Source organism: Castor canadensis, chromosome 3, assembly GCF_047511655.1.
Source record: "Castor canadensis chromosome 3, mCasCan1.hap1v2, whole genome shotgun sequence".
In the NCBI taxonomy this organism is placed as follows: Eukaryota; Metazoa; Chordata; class Mammalia; order Rodentia; family Castoridae; genus Castor; species Castor canadensis.
The window spans coordinates 127,297,340-127,317,380 of record NC_133388.1 but is presented as its reverse complement, the minus strand read 5'-3'; the positions used below and the strand labels follow the sequence as shown (position 1 = coordinate 127,317,380).

The window sequence follows — 20,041 nt, the reverse complement described above, 5'->3', positions numbered from 1 at the left end:
TACCTTACTATTTATGTGCTTAAATTCAGCAGACTAACCTCAACATTAATTTTGTAGATTGCCTGATGCCTAGTCTGTGTTAATATAGCAATTTGGTTTTATTACTGTCTCATTACTCCTTTGGTTCTTATTAATCCTCAGTTGCTTTTACAGCCTTTAACTGTGATACAAATCATTTAAGTCATAACATATTGTTTAGAAATCATGTACAGTAAACTTTATCATATAACACTTATGTGTACATATATATCTAAATACCTTCCATCCTTAGCATCGTGGAAAAATGTATGCTCTCCAAGCTACTTGAATAAAATGTATTCCTGAGATGCTGTAGGTTTTGTTAGTTTGTTTACTTTAAGGCAAAGTCTCTTTGTAGCCTAGGCTGGCCTAATTCTTGATCCTCCTGTTTGCTGGGTTTATAGGCGTACACCACTTTACCCAGTAGAAATAGTATTCTTTTTTAAAAAAAAAAAAAGTTCACTAAATTTCTTCCCTGTCATTTTACTTCTTCCCTTAGTACTGTCATTAAATACCTGAAAAAAGATGACTTCTTTTTAGTTAAAAGTATTAATTGCAAATTGTAGTATATATCTAAGAAAGAACAAGTTTAGGAGGTCGAGTGGTATAAGTGGGGAAAAAATAGGATGTAGAATTTCAAAAGCATGATTGTAAGTTTCCACTCAGCTTATTATTTGTTAAATTGCTAACAATTTAATCATTTTTTTCTTTGATATTTGTCCTTTTAAATATTAATTAAAAGAGAAATATTTTAGATTCCTCATAGTTCATTTATTTTACTATGAATACTATCAAAAATACTGTAGATGAGATCTTTCATTGACTGTGAGTTGGATGAAATGCTACACAGTTATTTCCAGGTTTGTTTTTTATAAGCCACAGAATAAGGTACATTTTACCTTGCATCCCAGGGTTCAAATATGTGTGCAAGTGCATGTATGTTCCAAAAAGGTTTCCAAATGATACATATCCTAACCTTATTGAGCAAAGGAGCAAAATTTAATATTTGCTCTTTTTTTCCAGCTCCCCACCACCATATCCATACTGGGGATTGAATTCGGCCTCAAGTTTGCTAGGCAGGTTCCCTGCCGCTTGAGTCACATCCTTACGTTCTAGTGCTTTTTAAATGCTAGTTGTAACCTACTAAGTTGATTTTATGGCCTAACTGGTTATACTTACTGTTTAAAAACACTGTGCTAGAAGACTCTGGTTCCAACAAACTGACATTCTAAGCTTTGGAGAGGTAAGGTATAGTTTAGTTTTCTTTGTTTTGATTCTTCTCAAACACTCTGGCCATCTTCTACCATTAAAACAAGCTAATGAACCTGGCATGGTGGCTCAGACCTATAATCTTAGCCATTCAGTGGCAGAGATGAGGAGGATCAGGCCAGCCTGGAGCAAAATATTTGGGAGACCTAATCTCAAAGAATGGCTGGGTACAGTGGTATATGCTTGTCATCCCAGATATGTGGGAAGAATGAATAGGAGGATCGTGATCCAGATCAACCCAATCACAAAGCGAGACCCTAAATTAAAAATAACCACCACAGAAAGGGCTAGTAGAGTGACTCTAGTGGTAGAGTGCCTGCCTGGCATGCACAAGACTCTTGAGTTCAATATGCCAGTACCACCAAAAACAAACAAAAACTAGTGGGGAAGATTCCATGAGCTGGTAGGAAAAAGTGTGAGAATAGTAGTTTGATCATATTTGGTTACTTTACTTGCTATTAGATTTAATACCTCTGTAAGTTGCTCCTTAAGAAAATTAGTAAGTCATCCATTATATTTTCCAATTTCTAAAGACGTAAATTGTATGTAGCTTTGTATTTGTAAAATATATATATTACATATATATATATATATGTATATATATATATATATATATATTACAAGCTAGGTAATTTCCTAAGAAAATTTAAACTCTACCAATATTCAAACCCCCTCAACTTCACCAAATTAAATTTGGCTTATCTTCCTGAAGGATTTATTAATCATACCAGATCAGACTCAAGCTAGGTGAGAGACTTAACTAGGAAACCACACTGAGCAAGTGTAATATAAAGAATCCTTAACTGTAACATGGGATTCTAGTGAAGGGTTAGATTGACTAAGGGGTAGAGAGAAATCTAAAGAATATAGTAATAACAGATAAAAGAAATGACCACCATATCTAAGGCTAAGTAGAGCATGGAAGGAACAGATCTGACACCCACATCTCCTTGAAGAGGCATGGCTGAGTCTTGATGGATAGCAGAGAAATTTACTGAGGGGCTGAGATAGGCTACAAAGCTGTTGCCTGCATGCTGGGGGAAATGGTGCTGTGTCTGGGAACTCTGGGAGAAGCAGCTTGAAGGAGTGCTGGAAACAGTTGACCATAGAGCACCAAGTGCTGCTGCTACTGAAGCTCAGTGGTGCCTCCTCTAGTAGATGTTCCAGTCTCACCAGCAAGGCAGTGAAAGGTGGATTTGAAGCTAGGAGGAAGTCAATGACTGGCATAATAGTGTACCTCAGGATAGTTGACCTTTTCAAAGGGAAATCACACTTAAGTTAGGGACACATGTCAGACATGCAATCTTTTTTTTTTTTTTGGTGGTACTGAGGTTTTAAACTCAGGGCCTCAGGTTTGGTAGGGAGGTACTCTACAACTTGGGCCACTCCGCCAGTCCTTTTCTGTTGGTTATTTTTGAGATGGTCTCTCAAACTATTTACTGGGACTGGTTTTGAATTGTGAACCTCGTGATCTCTGCCTCCTGAGTAGCTAGGATTACAGGCCTGCGCCACCAGTGCCCAGCTTAGACATGTAATTCTAATTTAGCACAACTATGTTTTCATTTTCTATCATATTTTCCTATCTGAAAAATCGATTGTTGAATCAAATTCTTTTGAGCAATTGATGGTTTTTCTTGAAATGTAGTCTGTAGAGTTGTTATGAAAAAGAATAGTCTCAGCTGGGCACCAGTGGCTCACGCCTGTAATCCTAGCTATTCAGGAGAAAGAAATCAGGAGGATAAAGGTACAGCCCATACTTTAAAACAATGATAAAAATATAGGGAATACATAAACCAGTAACATAGTTGTGTTGTTATCATTATCTGGTATCACATCTATACATAATTATATGTGTTATACTTTTATACAATTGATAGTGCAGTGGGTTTACACCAGGATCACTACAAAACACATGAGTGATTTTTTGCACTGACATTATGACAGCTGCAATATTGTAACAGCTATATCATTAAAAAATAGGAATTATTCAACTCCATTATAATTTTGTAACACTACTGACCTTTATGCAGTCTATTGCTGACTGAAGCATTAAATATTAAAGATCTTTTAGAGGCCAAGCCTGGTGGCTCACATCTGTAATTCCACCTATTCAAGAGATGGAGAAGCAGAGCGCCAGTGGCTCACACCTGTAATCCTGGCTACTCAGAAGCAGAGATCAGGAGGATCCCAGTTCAAATCCAGCCTGGGCAAATAGTTTTCGAGACTCTATTTCAAAACAACCCTTTACAAAAAAGGGCTGGTGGAGTGACTCAAGAGGTAGGCCCTGAGTTCAAGCCCCAGTACCACAAAAAAAAAAAAAAAAAAAAAGTGGAGCTCAGGAGGAATGCCATTCAAGGTTAGCCCAGGCAAAAAGTTAGCAAGATGCTATCTCAACCAACAAGCCAATGATCCTAGCTAACCTGGGAAGTTATAGACAGGAGGACTGTGGTCTGAGTCCAGCCTTGCAAAAAAGCTAGACCCCAATCAGGAATAAGTAAAGCTAGACCCCAATCAGGAATAACTAGACCTCTCCTGTCTAGTGAGCACAAGCCCTCAGTTCAAACCCCAATACCACCCTAAAAAAAGATGTTTCCATTCTGTGTCCTTTACACATTTATCTCTGGTACAGTCGTGTACTATAGATTGGGGAGGGGGGTTAGTTATTAACACTGATCAAAGTCTGTCTCAGATTGTGATAGTCAAAATAAAAATGGAGGTCACAAGTAAGAGTTGAAATTGACAGTGAAAAGAATTAAAGATGAAGGTGATTTTCAGGTCCTTCCCCATTTTGAAGGTTATACCCTGTAAACACAGGCTTTTTTTTATTTTTTAAATAAAAGTTATGCATATACATAATACTATCATGTGAGGGCTGAATATGAGATATGGAGATGGAAGATGACACCATACAAAGAGCCAGGAGAAATCAGAGGTTAGAACTTTGAGGAGATCAACTCCTCAGGTGTGGACTGCACATGGTTAACCCTTTAAAAGAGTGTAGCTTGGTGGGTTGGGTTCTTTACAGTATAGTAAAGAAACCTTGACAGACTACTTCAGCCAAGTGATTGATGGTTAACTTCAACAGTGATTGATCATATTGATAGTGTGTACACTTGATAGTAATGTAATAGAAACAGCACTCTGTCTCTGTTTTTCCCCCCAAATACCCATAATCCTAGTCTGATAATGAAAAAAGTCAATCTAGTTTCAGCAGAGGACATGCTACAAATTACCTGAACAGTATTCCTTAAAGCTGTCAACTATTGTCAAGGACAAGGAAATTCTGAGCAACCAGACATAATCTTGTGAAAAGGTGTTTCATGGAAAGTTTCCTAGAGGGTATAGCACTTGAGTTAAGTCTAAAGATGAGTAGCCATTAACTAAGTGGACAGAAAGCCACTGTGTATTAAAGAAAGAACACTAAATAAATATGGGCAAGCCAGAGGAGTAATCCCAGCACTTGGGAGGCTGAGACGGAAGAATCTTGAGTTCAAGTTCATTCTGGAGATCCTGTCTTCAAGACAAAACAAAAATAGTGCAAAAGCCCAGTGTATAAGAGAGACTGACATAGGAACATAGATTTTCTGCTGAGGTTACCTGCTTTACTCATTTTTCATGACATTTGCATTCTAGTTAGTATTTGGAGCATTTCAGTATTGGAAATAGATGATTTGCCTCAAGGAGGCAGAATCAGTTCCCCATATCTTGCTTGCTAGGCAGTCATTCCACCCCCCACCCCCACCCTCAGTTGATTCTTTAGCACTCTTTCCATCCCTATCAGTAGGCTTGTTTCTATACTTTCCAGTTTCCAGGAAAATGTCTTGCATTTCTTCAAGCTACATCTTCTTGAGAACGTCTTTTAATGTCTTTATTTCTATCACCAACCTCAGTGCCTAGAACACAGTAGGAATGCATTTAATAAGTATCTTCCCTTCCCTCCTAGCTTTCACTGCTAGGCTTCTTAGATAAATGCTTTGTATCTTTCTTGGTTTTTTTCCCTCCAACACTCAGTATTTCTAGTGTTTGAATTATGTTACTGATTGCACTACGAATTAGAGACAGAGACAGAAAGCCTGAGAGAGACTAACAGTAGAAGTCTAAGGGGAAAGAGGAATGAAAGATGACTTGATTGGTGGGTCAGTTTCCTAGAGCCACTGAAACATACTACAACAAATTTGGTAGCTTAAAATCATAGATAATTGTTCTTTTTCTCTTCTGGAGGCCGTGCCTGACTTCATTGTTACATTTTCATATATGCATATAATGAACTTTGATCATATTCATCCCCTCATTACCCTCATTCCCTCTCTCTTCTCCTGATCCCATTCATCTTCCTTAATAGTACTTCTTCTACTTTCATATCTTTTTTACCTCCCCCCATATTTGTCTCTCTGAGTCTTACTTTGCTAACATGATGATCTTCAGTTCCATCAATTTTCCTGCAAATAACATGATTTTGGTTTTTCTGCAAATGACACAGTTTTCATTCTTCTTTATGGCTGAATAATACTCCATGTGTTTCACTGCATTTTCTTCAGCCATTTATCTGTCAATTCTACTGTTCTTTTTATCTTTGGTGGGGCTGAGGTTTGAACTCAGGGCTTCATGCTGCAAAACATTCACCGTCACTCTACAGCTTGAACCACACCTCTGGCCTAGTTTACTCTGGTTATTTTGGAAATGGAGTCTCATGAAGTACTTAGGACTTGCCTCAAACTGCAGTCCTCACAGTCTCAACCTCTCAGCTAGCCAGGATTACAGGTGTGAGCCACTGGCACCCAGCATTCTACTCTACATTTCTCTGTGAGGACACTTGTCAGTTTTAGGCCTCACCTAATGAGCTTATCTTGAGATCCTTAATTATATCCACAAAGATTATTTCAGTAAGGTCACATCACAGGTTCTGGGGTTAGGACTTTGACATTTCTTTTTGGGGGCCATATCTATTCACACTGCAAGTCAACCAGCGGAGCAGCATGTAATTAAAATAATGTAAGCCACAAAGCTAAGTTATTAATTAATTAAGTTTTTTAAAGGAAGAATGGAGAAGACTGCTCTCCTGGAAGTGAGGGGGACAATATTACGGCTAACTAAACATGAAAACAACTCTGAAGTCAGTCTGTTTACAAAAAGATAGGCTATGGATCTTTTCTTCAATTCATTTGTTAAATATGTATTTTAAAATTCTGACTCTGGGTCAGATGGGTTTGGTTGAAGATTTTGCTCTCTTAGCTGTATTCATCTTGAAGAATCCTTAGTTTAACCTTTATATTCAGATTTTGAATTTTCACAATACTTTTACATTTTATCATTTGAACTTTTTGAAGTAGGAGCACTGTTCTTTTTCTCATTTTATACTCAAAATAATCACTCCATTTTCCTGCATACAACACAATTTTGTTCTTTATAGCTGAATAGTACACCATTGTGTATACATACCACATTCCTTTATCCAGTGGTCAGTTATTGGGCTGATTTCACAGATTGACTAGTGTATATAGTGCTGCAATGAACATAAATGTGCTCTTGTGATTGATTTGCAATCTTTCACATGCATGCTCAAGTGTGTTATAGCTGGGTTATAAGGTAGGTCTATTTTTAACTTTTTGATGAATCTCTATACTGATTTCTGTAGTGTTTGCTTCAGTTTACATTCCAGCCAACAGTGTAAGAGTGTTCATTTTCTTCCATATCCTCACCAGCATTTATTGTTGTTTGTTTTCTTAGTGGTACTGGGATCTGATCTCAGGCCTTATGCTTGCTAGGCAAGCTCTCTACTGCTTGAGTCACTCCACCAGTTCAGTGTTGTTTTGATTTGCATTTCCCTAATGGCTTAAGATATTGAATATTTTTTTCAAGTATTTATTGGCCATTAGTACTACTGTTCAATTCATTTGCCCATTTATCAACTAGTTTATTTGTTCTTTTGCTGTATAACTTTGTGTTTTTTGTGTATTCTAGATATTAATCCTTTATCCATTGAATATCTGGCAAAGATTTTCTCCCAGTCTGAGTTGCTTCTTTTTTTTTTTTTAAACTTTGGCAGTATTGGAGTTTTTTAACTCAGGCCCTACACCTTGAACTATTCCACCAGCCCTTTTTCTTTCTTTCTTTCTTTTTTTGCGTGTAATGGATTTTTTCAAAATAAGGTCTCACAAACTATGTGCTCAGGCAGGCTTCAAACCATGATCTCTTCCTCCTGAGTAAATAGGATTACAGGCGTGAGCTACCTGCACCTGGACTGAGTTGCCTCTTGATTATTTTGTTAGATGTATAAAAGCTTTTTAGTTTCACACATTCCCATTGGTCAATTCTTGCTGTTATTTCCTTGGCAGTTGGAGTCCTGTTTTAGGAAACGATTGCCTATGCCTATGTCATGAGTTTTTCCTGTTTCCCTGGTAGTTTCAAAAGTTTCAGGTTTTATATTAAGATCCATCTTGAATTGATTTTTGTACAGAGTGATAGGGGTCTAGTTTCAGTTGTTCGCATGTACATAACTAGTTTTCCCAGCACCATTTGTTGAAGAGGCTGTCTTTTTTCCAACATATGTTTTATATGTTTTTCGATAGTTTGTCAAAATTCAGCTGGCCATGTGTGGTCTTATTTCTGGGTCTTCTGTTCCATTGGTCTTCATGTTTGTTTTTGTTGCTATAACTCTATTATATGAATCTTTGGTTGGGGGTGTTAGTAATGGGGTTTGAACTCAGCTTCATGCTTGTGAGGTAGGTGCTCTAACACTTTAGCCACACTTCCAGTACTTGTTGCTGTGGTTATTTTGGAGATAGGGCTCACTTTTTGCCCAGGCAAGCCTGGATGCGATCCTCCTATTTTAAGCTTCCTACTGTTGCTGGGATGTCAGGTGTGTACCAGCATGCCCAACTTTTTTCTCTTGAGATACAGTCTCACAGACTTTTTTGCCTGGACTGGCCTGGAACTATGATCTTCCTGATCATAGCCTCCCATGGTAGCTTGGGATGACAGGTGCATTCCACTGCACACAGCGTGAAGTCCAGTGTTATATCTCTAGCATTGCTTTTTTTGCTCAGGATTGCTTTGGCTATTGGGATCTTCTGTACTTCCATATGAGTTTTAGCATTGATTTTTCTATTACTGTGAAGAATGACATTGGGATCTTGATGGGGATTACATCTAATCTCTAGATTGCTTTTAGTACTATAGCCATTTTTACAGTATTAATTCTCCATATCCATCAGCACAGGAGATCTTTCCAACATCTGATGTGTTCAGTTTCTGTCTTCTTGTGGAGAAGGACCCCTTGCTTAAAATTCACTTGGGCCTCACAAAAGACCTGTCAAATCTCTGGAGTGGAGCTTAGGAATCTGCGTTTCTAATGAGCACTGCTTGTAATTGTTTGGGACTGATTTGGTATCTTGGTACTCAACTCTCACAACGCTGTGTGTCTTATGGAGGGACAATGACTTGGACTCTGAGTAAAAGAAAATAAGGCAGCTGGGCTCTGGTGGCTCATGCATACAATCATAGCTACTTGGGAGGTGGAGATCAGGAGGATTGTGGTTGGTGGTTTGAGGCCAGCCTGGGCAAAAAAGTTTGTGAGATCCTATCTCAGTGGAAAAAAACTGGACTTTTTTTCTTAAACCTTCTTAAACAAGACTCAGATTTAGGATTAAGGTTAATGATAGTTCCTATTTGTGGTAGTTGAGAGACCTGACTGATCTTCCCTTGAAAGAAGTCCTTATATTTTGAGTATGGAAGACTTGTGCATTTGTGACCACTGAGAAAAAGGATTCAGTAAAGAGGAAGGAGATAAAGATGAGAAAAATAAATAAAAAGGACTTGATAGATCTCAGAACTGGCAGAAAAGGATGAGATCTTGTTTTGAATAGTAAAAAAGTACTTATCTAGGATATAAGGAAAGAATAGACTACTTGGATGTCTAATGAAAACTGAGGTAAAGAAAAATCAAAAAGTAAACTTTCTTGGATTTGTCTTTTTGGTTAAATAAGATAATAATACCAGTAATTTTAGTTTAAAGGTACTGGGGATTGAACCCAGGGCCTTGTATTTGCTAGCTAAACACTCTTAATCTCTGGGCCTTCTTGTTTTTACTTTGTTTTGTGATAAGGTCTGTAACTTTGTCCAGGTAGGCCTTTTAACTTGTGATCCTCCTGCCACCACCACTCTCCTCCCAGTAGCTGGAATTACGGGTTTGCACTACCACACTAAGATCATTAAAATCTTATGTAGTTCTTCCTGTGTGTTCTAAGTGTTTTATGTATGTTAACTGATTAATTCTCACAACACTGTGATCTGGACATTCTTATCTTCATTTTAAAAATGATAATGGATAGAGGCCAAATGTTTTATCCAACGTCATTTGGGTTATTCTTTTAACTACTGCTGGATGTTGACAGTCAAAATCTCTAGAGGTATGAAGCCCAGGTGTCAGTTTGGGGTTGTGGTAAAGACTGAAAAGTAAAGAAGGAGATTAAGGTGAGGGAATATGGTTGATGGACTTCGTATGCCTATATGAAATAGAACAAAGAAACCTCTTGGAATTGTTTTAGGTGAGATGGGAAGGGGGTTGGTGGAGCAGATGATAGGGGCAATGTAATTTTCATTATTAATCCCTCCTGCATAATGACTATATCATAATAAAAAAATTAAAAATAAAAAAGACTGAAAAGTAGAAAGTGATGTAGGATGGGAGCTGCTTCACATGGAATGGTAGGGGTGGGCATTTGTGATGGTGAGTAGCCAGTCATGGAAATCGTTGTCTGCATAGAGAGAGGAGAGAGGATTTCAAAAGCCTGATGTATTCCAGGTGCAGAATGAAAGACAATGGTAGGAGATAGATTTATTTTCCCAATTCAAATTGGGTTTTTATCAGTGATCCCAGAATACAGATTGAAAAGAAAAAGAAAACTAGCTTTTTTTCCCTGTCATTTTCCATTCCTAATTAGAAAAAATATCAAAAATAAGTAAAAGGAATTCCTAGGCCTCGGGATGAAGCTTAGTGGTAGAACATGTGTTTAGGTCCTGGGTTTGATCTGCAGCACTATAGAAATAAATAATATTAAATGAAAAGGATTCCTTTCCAGAATTTTTCATAGTGGTTTATGGAGTGAGCTTTCTTTCACTCCTGGTTCTCCTGACCTAACTGAGCTAACTGGGGCAACTGGAGATGCAGAAAGAACAAATGATAGAACAGATACCCATAAAGTTGGGGTCAGGTGTGCTGGGTGCTCAGATGGAGAGGCACAACAGCCTAGTTGCTTCTTTTCCTCTAATAACTCTTTTACTTCTCTATTCTTTAAGGCCTTACTCCTCTACAATTCTTTAAAACTTTGCTTCTTTTCTATTCTTTAAAGTCTCTTTCCTTAGACTTGCACTGTCCCATGTTTTCTCTTTAGCTTTCTTAAAGTCTCGGTGCTCAGACTTGCACTGTCCCATGTTCCTTTTAATCTCTCTTAAAGTCTTTGCCCTCAGACTTACAAACAACAGCAGCCACATCTAAAAACTGCGTAACTCTTAAAGTCTCGGTCCTTAGACTTGCACTGTCCCATGTTCTCTTTAGCTTAGCTTTTCTAAAACCTATGTATAAAGTTCTCAGTACAGATTTGCACTATCCCATGTTCCCTTTGATCTCTAGCAAAACTTAGCAGCCCATCAGCAGCATCATTCTCGCAAACAGCCCACCAGTCAATCCACCCTCTATCAAAAAACCCCATGTCCTCCTTCTGAAAGTCTTTTCTATCCAGTGGTAAATAAGGAGGTGGAGCAATAGTTCTCTGGGAGGGGTGTGACATTGCAACAAGAGAAACCTTCAGTTCCTGCTTCTCTGAACATAAACAACTTAGGAAAAGCAGCTGTGGTGCAGTTTGTACTTTGCTGTCTTCTGTGGCTGAGGCTGTGCCAAACTCAGCCTGTAGATCATAAAGTACAACAGTACTTACGACAAGTTCTCGTAGGCTTCTCATAATCCACTCTACACAGGTTTACATTCTAGCACTCTGTCTTTCATTTTAAAAGGAAAGGTTTTTGAATCAAAATGATTCATTGTTTTTTCTTTTTAATTGTGGCTAAAAAACAAGTGTGTACTTTGTCCCAGTTCCTTTCTTTTTTCCTTCCTTCCTTCCTTCCCTTCTCTTCCCTTCCTTTCATTCCTTTCCTTTCTTTCTCTGATTATTTTCTTCCTATGCCTTTAAATACAATTCTGTACTGACAAGTCTCAAATTCATGTCTTCATCCTGAATGTCTTTCCTGAAATGTATACTCCTATATCCAGTTGCCTACTCAGCTTTGTCACTTGGATGTCTGATTGATTAAAGCACCAAGGATTGAGGAAGGAGAGCATGGGATTCATGAAGACATTTCAGAAAGAACTGTTGAGATTAGTGAACTGTTAGAGGTGGGGGATAAAGAAAGAGGAGGTATTAAAGATGATTCTCTTTCCTGTTAGAATGTGATGCGTTGAGTAGCAATTCTGGAGATCGGGAAGTACTGGAATTTTGTTCTTTGTTTTGGGTAAGGTGAAGCAAGGGTTGACTGGGAGGATAGGGGGCAAGGAAATGAAGAAGAATGAGTTAGGTTTTGGAAGTTTGTGTTTCAGGCTTGTTTGGTAGGCAGTTGGATATAATTGGAATGAAGTTAAGATAGTAGTTGGAGAGATGGATTTGATAATCACTGACAAATTTATAAAAGTAGGTTGAGACTATGGGACTGGATTGGTTCCCTCAGATTGAAAAAAAAAAAAAAGGGAAACCAAAGAGGGAGCAGTTGGGAAAGCCTCTTAATATTTCAAAGTTGCATGAGAGAAAAGAAGCAGTTGCCACAGAATAAAGACATCAAGGAGAAAGTTCTAGCCTGAGAAACCCAAAGGACATCATTAATTATCAAGGAGGTTTTAGACCAACAAATTATATAGATTTGGTTATAGGCACAAATAGATCCTATTTATGGATCAGATAAGATGAGGACTGAGAAAAAAGGCTGGCTATTTGATTTGGCAATTTGGCAAGCATTGAGTATGAGCAAGACACCCTGAGTATTTGGAAACAAGTTTACCTAGAATTAAAATAGTAAAAGTCAACAAATACTGAATAAGGCAGGTTGTCTATGAATATAGCCACCCTACCAAACGGTCTACAGATTTGTAGTTAAAGAGATCTGGCAAGCACTGTAATGACACTTGTGTATATATTCTCTGTATTGAAAAATAACTTATGTGATTACCTTATGAAAGCATATGGAGTCTTGAAAAGTGGGGCGCCAAAGAGTAAGCATCTCCTGTATTTAACCAGCACTTGATCATAATGAGGCCAATCTTCTAAAGTGGTATATATTCTGTGGCAAGGTAGGAAAGAGTTTTCAGGCTCGTCACTTAAATGGTTACCAAACTCTTAGATGATTGATTGATTGATTGAGTTAGAGCCAAGGTCTCACTAGATAACCCAGGCTGGCTTTGAACTCTCAGTCCCCCTCAGCCTTCTGAGTACTGGAATTACAAGTGTGTACCACCAGTGAAATATGTGATTTCCAACTATACTTTTTTCTATTCCATATGGAAAAATTAAGATAATTTTCCTTTTATCCTAGGGTTTATACATAAACCAATTTGTTTTGTCTTCTACACTTGAAAGACTTGAAACAAGTTAAAAAATCTGATAACTAAGTTCAACTTTGGGCTTTTTGTGTATAACAAAAAGAAAAAAGGTCATATGATTTGAAACTCCAGTTTATTTTTATTTAGCTAGAATCTTGAAACATTTATAAAATTTTGAGCAAGTAAAGCATGTCCTAAAACAGAATCATGTATTTATATATATAGACTTGTTGTTGTACATTTTGACAATCTGTATAGTGTTTGACACTAAAGCTAATCTTTCAGCAAAATTATGAAATGACTTCTCTATGCCATATGATAGACAGCAAGAGGCAAGATATTCATAGTCCCTTTTCTCATTGAATTCATAATCTAGAAGACACTGAATAGCCTAGTTTAAGTGTCATTTCTTCTTCATAAAGATCTGCTTTCATGGGGCTAGGGATGTAGCTCAGTGGCACAGCACTTGCCTAACATGTTTGAGGTTCTGAGTTCAATCCCCAGACCCAGGAAGAAAGAAAAGAATCTTTCTATCTCTTTAGTCTTAGATGCTGTCAGTTAAGCAGACTTAGTCTAGTGAAAGATGAGGAAATGTTTCTTAGAGAACCTGAAAATGAGTAGGGATAATGTGGTATTCATTATCCAGTTCCCTTAAAGGGCAAGTAGGATGAATATAGAAACTTTTCCTTTGAATTTAAGAATGTAGAATTTATTTGTGACCTTAATGAGGTCAGTTTTTTAGTAGAGTGAGGAAATACGTTCAGATCACAGTTGTTTATGAGATGAATTAGCAAGAAAACAGACCAGGCTGCTTTCACTAGGAAAGTAGTTCCCAGACACTTACTACTGGCTTATTTATTTTTTGTTTATATTTATGTATGATAAAATATAAAAAGGGGAAGTAAGTTTTAAATATATCCACTGCTAACACAGAAAATGAAAGTGCATGAAAAGTCTACTACATAATACTGCAGTAGAGGCTACTAGAAGGACCTAGTTACTTGTCTTCTAGATGTTTAGCTGCTATGTCTATCTTTCACATGGAAATGTTAAATGAATAAGAAAGGGTAATGAGGATATTTTTAAAAATAGAGCACTGAGAAATAATGGTTGGATATTCACAGCACTAGGAAAACCTTGCTTCTACTTTTTCATGTGTTATTGTAAAGTCATTCTTAATTTCTGTGGGCTTTGTCTCTTGCTGTTTACTTTTTTTTTTTTTTAACTTCTAGGTGTTGGTAAATCATGCTTATTGCTACAGTTTACAGACAAGAGGTTTCAGCCGGTGCATGATCTCACAATTGGTAAGTTTTATAAGATTTTTCTCTTAAAAAAAAAAAAGTTAAAAGTTTTAAAAGCATTAAAAGTTTTGAGTAGTTCTAGTGTAGGATGCTAGCAGAGCTGTTCTACTAGTGATGATTCCAAAATCAGTGAAACAATTTGTTGTGCAGAGTTTAGTCTCCCCAACTTTATAGAAACATGTATAGTTATTTATTTGAGACAGAGTCTTGTTATATAGCTCATGCTGGCCTTTAATTCAGTCCTCCTGCCTTAGGCATGTGCCACCATACCTGGCTTTAGAAATATGCTTAGTAAAGATAAATATTACCCAACATTTCACAAGTGATTAAAATGCAGACGACATTAACTTCTAAGGTTTCAAGATTTCAGCTGTAAATAAAGTTAATGATAAAACAGACCTTTTTTTTTTGTTTTCTTTTGAGGTATTGGGGATCGAACCCAGGACATTATGCTTGTTAGGCAAGTGCTCTACCAGTTGAGTCCCACTCCTGGCCCTTTTGGTTTAGAACTGGAGAACTCATCTTAAGTGAAGTTGGCCAGGTTCAGAAAGCCAGAGGCTGCATGTTTTCCCTCATGTGGACTATAGGCCTAATACAAATATAAGCAATGTTATACATACATACAAATATATACAAAGCATGAACCCAAAAATGGGACTGGTAGAGGAGACCAAAGGAGGAGGAAAAGAAGGAAAGAAAGATAGCAAATAATAATGAAGTACATTACATTTGTGTAGGAACCAGATTCAAGGAAACCCACTGAAAAACAACACAGGATGAGGGGAAAGGGCAAGGAAGTGCAGTGGAGGGGGAATTACATTGACTTAAGCACAATACATGTACAGGTATAATACAAAGACAAAAATCCCACTGAACGGTGAACAGATACCTAAACAATAAACAACAAGAATAAAAAACAGGTCATGCTAAGGGGAGAATGAGGGGGTGGGTAAAAGGAGGAAGGAAAGAAAGTGAATATGTTTGATATACTTATTATACAAAAATGAATATAAAATTTTAGGGAATAAGGTAAAAAGGAGAAAAATGGAGAGGATGAACCATTTCAGGCTATAGTGCATATATACATGGAAATGTCATAATGAAACTCCTTGTATAGCTATCTTAAAAAGACAAAAATATCTCTTTCAAAAATGGAGGATAGGAAGGTAAAACAGATCCTGTGTGGGGATTGGTACCAGTGGGAGGGGTTGGGAATAAGGAAAGGGTAGAGTATGAGGAGGGTGAAATACTATGTACTCATGTATGAAAATGGAAAAAGTGAGACCTGTTGAAACTGTTCTGCAAATGGGAGGGGAAGAATGATTGAGGGGATGAATTTAACTAAGATATGGTGTAAGCAATTTTGTAACTGTCATAATGTACCCCCAGTATAACAATAAAATGATTAAAAAAAATTTGTAACGCTTCTTTTCAAGGTAGTGTCTTGCTAACTTTAACTGGCCTTGAACTCTCCATCCTCCTGCCTACCCCCCAACGGTAGGATACCCAAGTGGCTGGGTGTGTGCCCCATGTCGGGCCAAAACAAATTATTGCAAGACAATATAATACTGCATCATGGTAGGAGCAGAGGCTCTGGATCAGCTTGTTGAAAATTGAATCAAGTCTCTTGATTTGGGCAAGCCCCTTCACTTCATGTCTTGGTCTCTCTATGTGTACAATGAGAATAGTAGTAGTACCAATCCCACAAGACTGTTGTGAACAGTAAATGAATAATAAATGTAAAGCACTGGCGTAGTACTTGCAACATTGTAAATGCTGTAGGGACACCTATAATTATTAACCAAGAAAAACTATCATCACGCAGTTGTGAAGAGTAGATGAGATAGTTACTAGGAAAAAATATTAAATGAATAGTAGCTATTGTTATTTAAAATAGTGATGTTACTCACTTTTATTAATAGGCAAGGGTATAAAATTAAAACAAGGGGAAAACTAAAAATTTATGTAATAATACTGTTGTCTGTTTAAAATTTATGTGTCTATCCTGAATGCTAAAGAACCTAGCTGGGTGATTCTTCTATAGTGTAGTCTGTTAACAGCTAGGAATTAGTCAAATATAAAGAAAAAGGGAAATTGGAAAACTCATTACCCTTTTGCTTAATGAATCTTCAGTAACTTAATGCTTATTTTCTGTCAATTTTATTATCTTACCATGTTGATTCTCATGTCCTGTGTTTTTTTTAAATATCAAATCAAAGAGCTCATGAATAAGATTATCATATCAATTAATAGTTTCAACCAAGCCACATGTGCTTTGTGGAGATATTGAAATCTTCAGTTAACAGCTAGTGTCAATAAGAGTATCCATGCTCTTTTAATTTTGGTAGTTTCAAGTATGTATGGTATGATTGATAAAACATAATAAATACTGTTTCAAATTGGTCTTCATGACTTTAACTTTTGTGAGCTCATAGTTTGTATAGGATCTGCTCTTTGCTCAATAGATTTGAAATCTTGGTGACCAATTTAGGTAAGACTAAGTCCTAATATAACTAACTAAATAGACATTTTTAATATAGAATACTAAACAAAAATGTCCTTTTTCTTTGCATCTTAAGCATGAAATTTTGAGTTGTTATGGCACACCCAGTAGAGAGGATAGGCCTGAGCCTGCTGTCAGAAATTGGCATAGGCTGTACTTGTGAAGAGAGATGAGGGAGTAGACCAAAGAGAGTTGTTTGGAAAACTGTAACTCATGTAGCTGCCAGTTGGCATTGCTCTGTGTTTGCTGATGGCAGACACTAGGAAATAGAAGGCTGAAAGAAAAGAGAAGCCAAGGATATTTTTCTGTTGCTCTTAGTCTGAGTTGACTATAGATTTTCCATTACTCTAGCTCTAGTCTGTTGTTGCCTGGGATACCCACTGATGGACTGGCTCCTGAATTTTGATAACCCCAACTTCTCCTGTGTCCTCCCAGTCTAGGGATGGTAGGAGCTTCCTGCCATGGCTTATCTCTAGACTGATTCTCCATCTCTTCTCTGAGTTTCTTAGCTCTTCCTTTTTTGCAACCAATTCCACACGTTAACTTCCCTCACTTAAATACTGAAGTGTGGTTTCTGTTTTTCTGGTTTGACTCCAACTGCTATGCCTACCCTCCTTCTTTCTAACTCTCACAGTTAGTTGTAAAATCCACTAACTTGTCTTAAACAAAAGAAAAGTTTATTATTTTAAGTATTTATTTGTATCCTACAGAAACTGAGGGAAGGAAGGAGTCATCTGGATCAGCTTGGAATCAGGGCTAAGATCTCTTGAGGAGGAAAACACAGGAATTTCTGCCTCCATTTCACATTCTTCCCTGATTGTCTCATTCTTCCCTCATGCCTGCTTGATTTTTCTCTCTCTATGTTAATCAGTATTTTGGGGTTCCCTGTGTCCATGGTTGGAAGCTGTCATTTTCAGTAATTCCAAAGTTCATATCCCATTCAGGATAGTAGAAGTTCTCTTAAACCTAATTCCAAGTTCTCTGGGAAAGAAAGTTCATTGCCTAAGTTGGTTCAGGTTCACTCACTCCTTGTTCTTTCAGCTTTGACCATAGGCCCAGAGTTACTTTGTTCAGCATGATTACCAGCTAAACTAGCTAGTTAGTAATAATGTCCTTATCTTCTTTCTACTATAATGATCAATTCTGTACTCTGTTTATAAATCACTGATTCCTTAAGTCATGATTCTTATTTTCTCTCCTTCTTTTCCCCAACAAGGCTTAGCTACCTTGTTGTTAACTGGCATAATCTGTAATCGGTCATACCTGCAGCCTTTCTCTTCTTTTCAATATGTGCTTTTGCTTAACATCTGTGCTTTTTGAAGTTCTTTTCACAAGAACTGTGCATCCCACAAACCACAAACTACAAATTCCCCATTTGTAGGAAACGAGATTTTTATATCCATGCTTGTGAAGAATTCGTGTTGACTGGAAAGGAAAAAAACAAAAATGCTGGAAAACAACCAAAGTAGAGTAACTGTAGAGGCACTGAGTTTCAACATGATGCTCAGCACCAACTGGAGTGTGAATGGTGGTGTCTATACCAGGTCACACTTTGTTCATGATCTGCACCATTTCTCCTGAAAGACAAAGGAAATCTTACGGAGGATGAACGCAGGCAGTTCCTTTTACCTGCTGTGATTTCAGGGAAATACAGGGAGTGGACTTTCACGAAGTGGATCCTTAGGAATTGTTTTGGGATCATAGGTCAACAATGGCTCTTGTGACAATCAAGTATCATAAAGATAGTAGCTACCATGAACACCTTTTTAAACCTTGAATTTGATTTAAGTGTATTCAGTACACTTTTAAAAATCCATACATTTCTCTAAATATTCAAAATAGTAGTAGATGCTTACTATTCATTGTTGGTATTAGCAATAGGTTTTTCCCACTGAAGAACATTATTATAAATAAAGGCTAACTTAACTGTTATCCCTTCCTACCATTACAGCTATGTAGAGTTACATATAGTATACTCATAGTACATTCATTTAGTCAAGCTAAATGGGGGCCAGTAGAAGCAGTTAAGTATTATTAATTACTGTTTTCTGCATCTGCACAAGATCCACTTAATGTTTTTTTACACCCGTCGCAGCAATTTATTTTTCAGACATAAAACTGCAAATCATTAGCACATATTTTCAAAAGGAATATGGGAATGCTTCCTAAGATAGGCTGCCTGATGAATAGATGGTGAAAAATTTAAGGTTGGGTCATGAGAAAGTATTAAATGATAGAAAAGAGGAAATAAAAGATCATAGGAAAGGCTAAAATATTATTTATCCTTTGACTATCTCAGTAAGAATTAAGATATAAATCAGAGCAGTAGTTTATAAGTAGCTACATGGATATAATTATATTGAAAGCTCAGATTAGAGCCCTAGTTCAACAGCATCAATACCATATTGGGAGTTTGCTAAAGAATCTACTGGATTAGCTGAACACAGTGGCTCACACCTATAATCCCAACTATTCAGAGACAGAGATTAAGAGGATCACAGTTGGAGGCCAGCCCAGGCAAAAAGTTCTCCATATTCTATATCAACCAATAAAAAGCTTGAGGAGATGGTGTGTGCCTGTCATTCCAGGTGCGCAGAAAGTGTAAATAGGAGGATCTTGTTCTTTGCTGGCCCAGACATAAACTCAAGAGTCTATTGGAAATACAGATTAAGCAAAAAGAGCTAGGGGAGTGGTTCAAATGGAAGAGCACCTGCCTAGCAAGTGCAAGTTCATGAGTTCAAACCCCAGTACTGACTCCCCCCCGCCCCCCACAAAAAAATAATGTACTAAATGTATACATAGTCTACATTTTAGCAGATTGTCCAAGTGATTCATAGGAACATTTTGTTTTTATTTTTATTTTCTTTTATTATTCATATGTGCATACAAGGCTTGGTTCATTTCTCCCCCCTGCCCCCACCCCCTCCCTTACCACCCACTCCACCCCCTCCCTCTCCCCCCCCACCCCGGCCCCCTCAATACCCAGCAGAAACTATTTTGCCCTTATTTCTAATTTTGTTGTAGAGAGAGTATAAGCAATAACAGGAAGGGACAAGGGTTTTTGCTGGTTGAGATAAGGATAGCTATACAGGGCATTGACTCACATTGATTTCCTGTGCGTGGGTGTTACCTTCCAGGTTAATTCTTTTTGATCTAACCTTTTCTCTAGTATCATAGGAACATTTTAAAGTTTGGGAACCATTGGAGCAATTACTTTTAAATACTATTTACCAAGCTAGATACATTTTCTATTCTGTCTGCCTTGTGGCACATATAAGCAGGCCTCTCAGTTCCTTTACTTCCTCTCTTCCATGATGTCATTACCACCCTGTGTCAGCTACGCACTCCTATAGGCACAACCACCAC

The 20,041-nt window shown here is 37.4% G+C and overlaps 1 protein-coding gene across 1 annotated transcript in view; it reads left to right on the top strand.

Annotated features, from left to right (window-relative positions):
* The window catches only part of Rab2a (RAB2A, member RAS oncogene family), an 85,200-nt gene that overhangs the window by 20,735 nt on the left and 44,424 nt on the right, over window positions 1–20,041 (top strand). Inside the window, exon 2 of the mRNA XM_020180957.2 lies at window positions 14,104–14,175. Coding sequence (XP_020036546.1) covers window positions 14,104–14,175 — 72 coding nt within the window. The remainder of the gene's footprint in view (window positions 1–14,103; window positions 14,176–20,041) is intronic.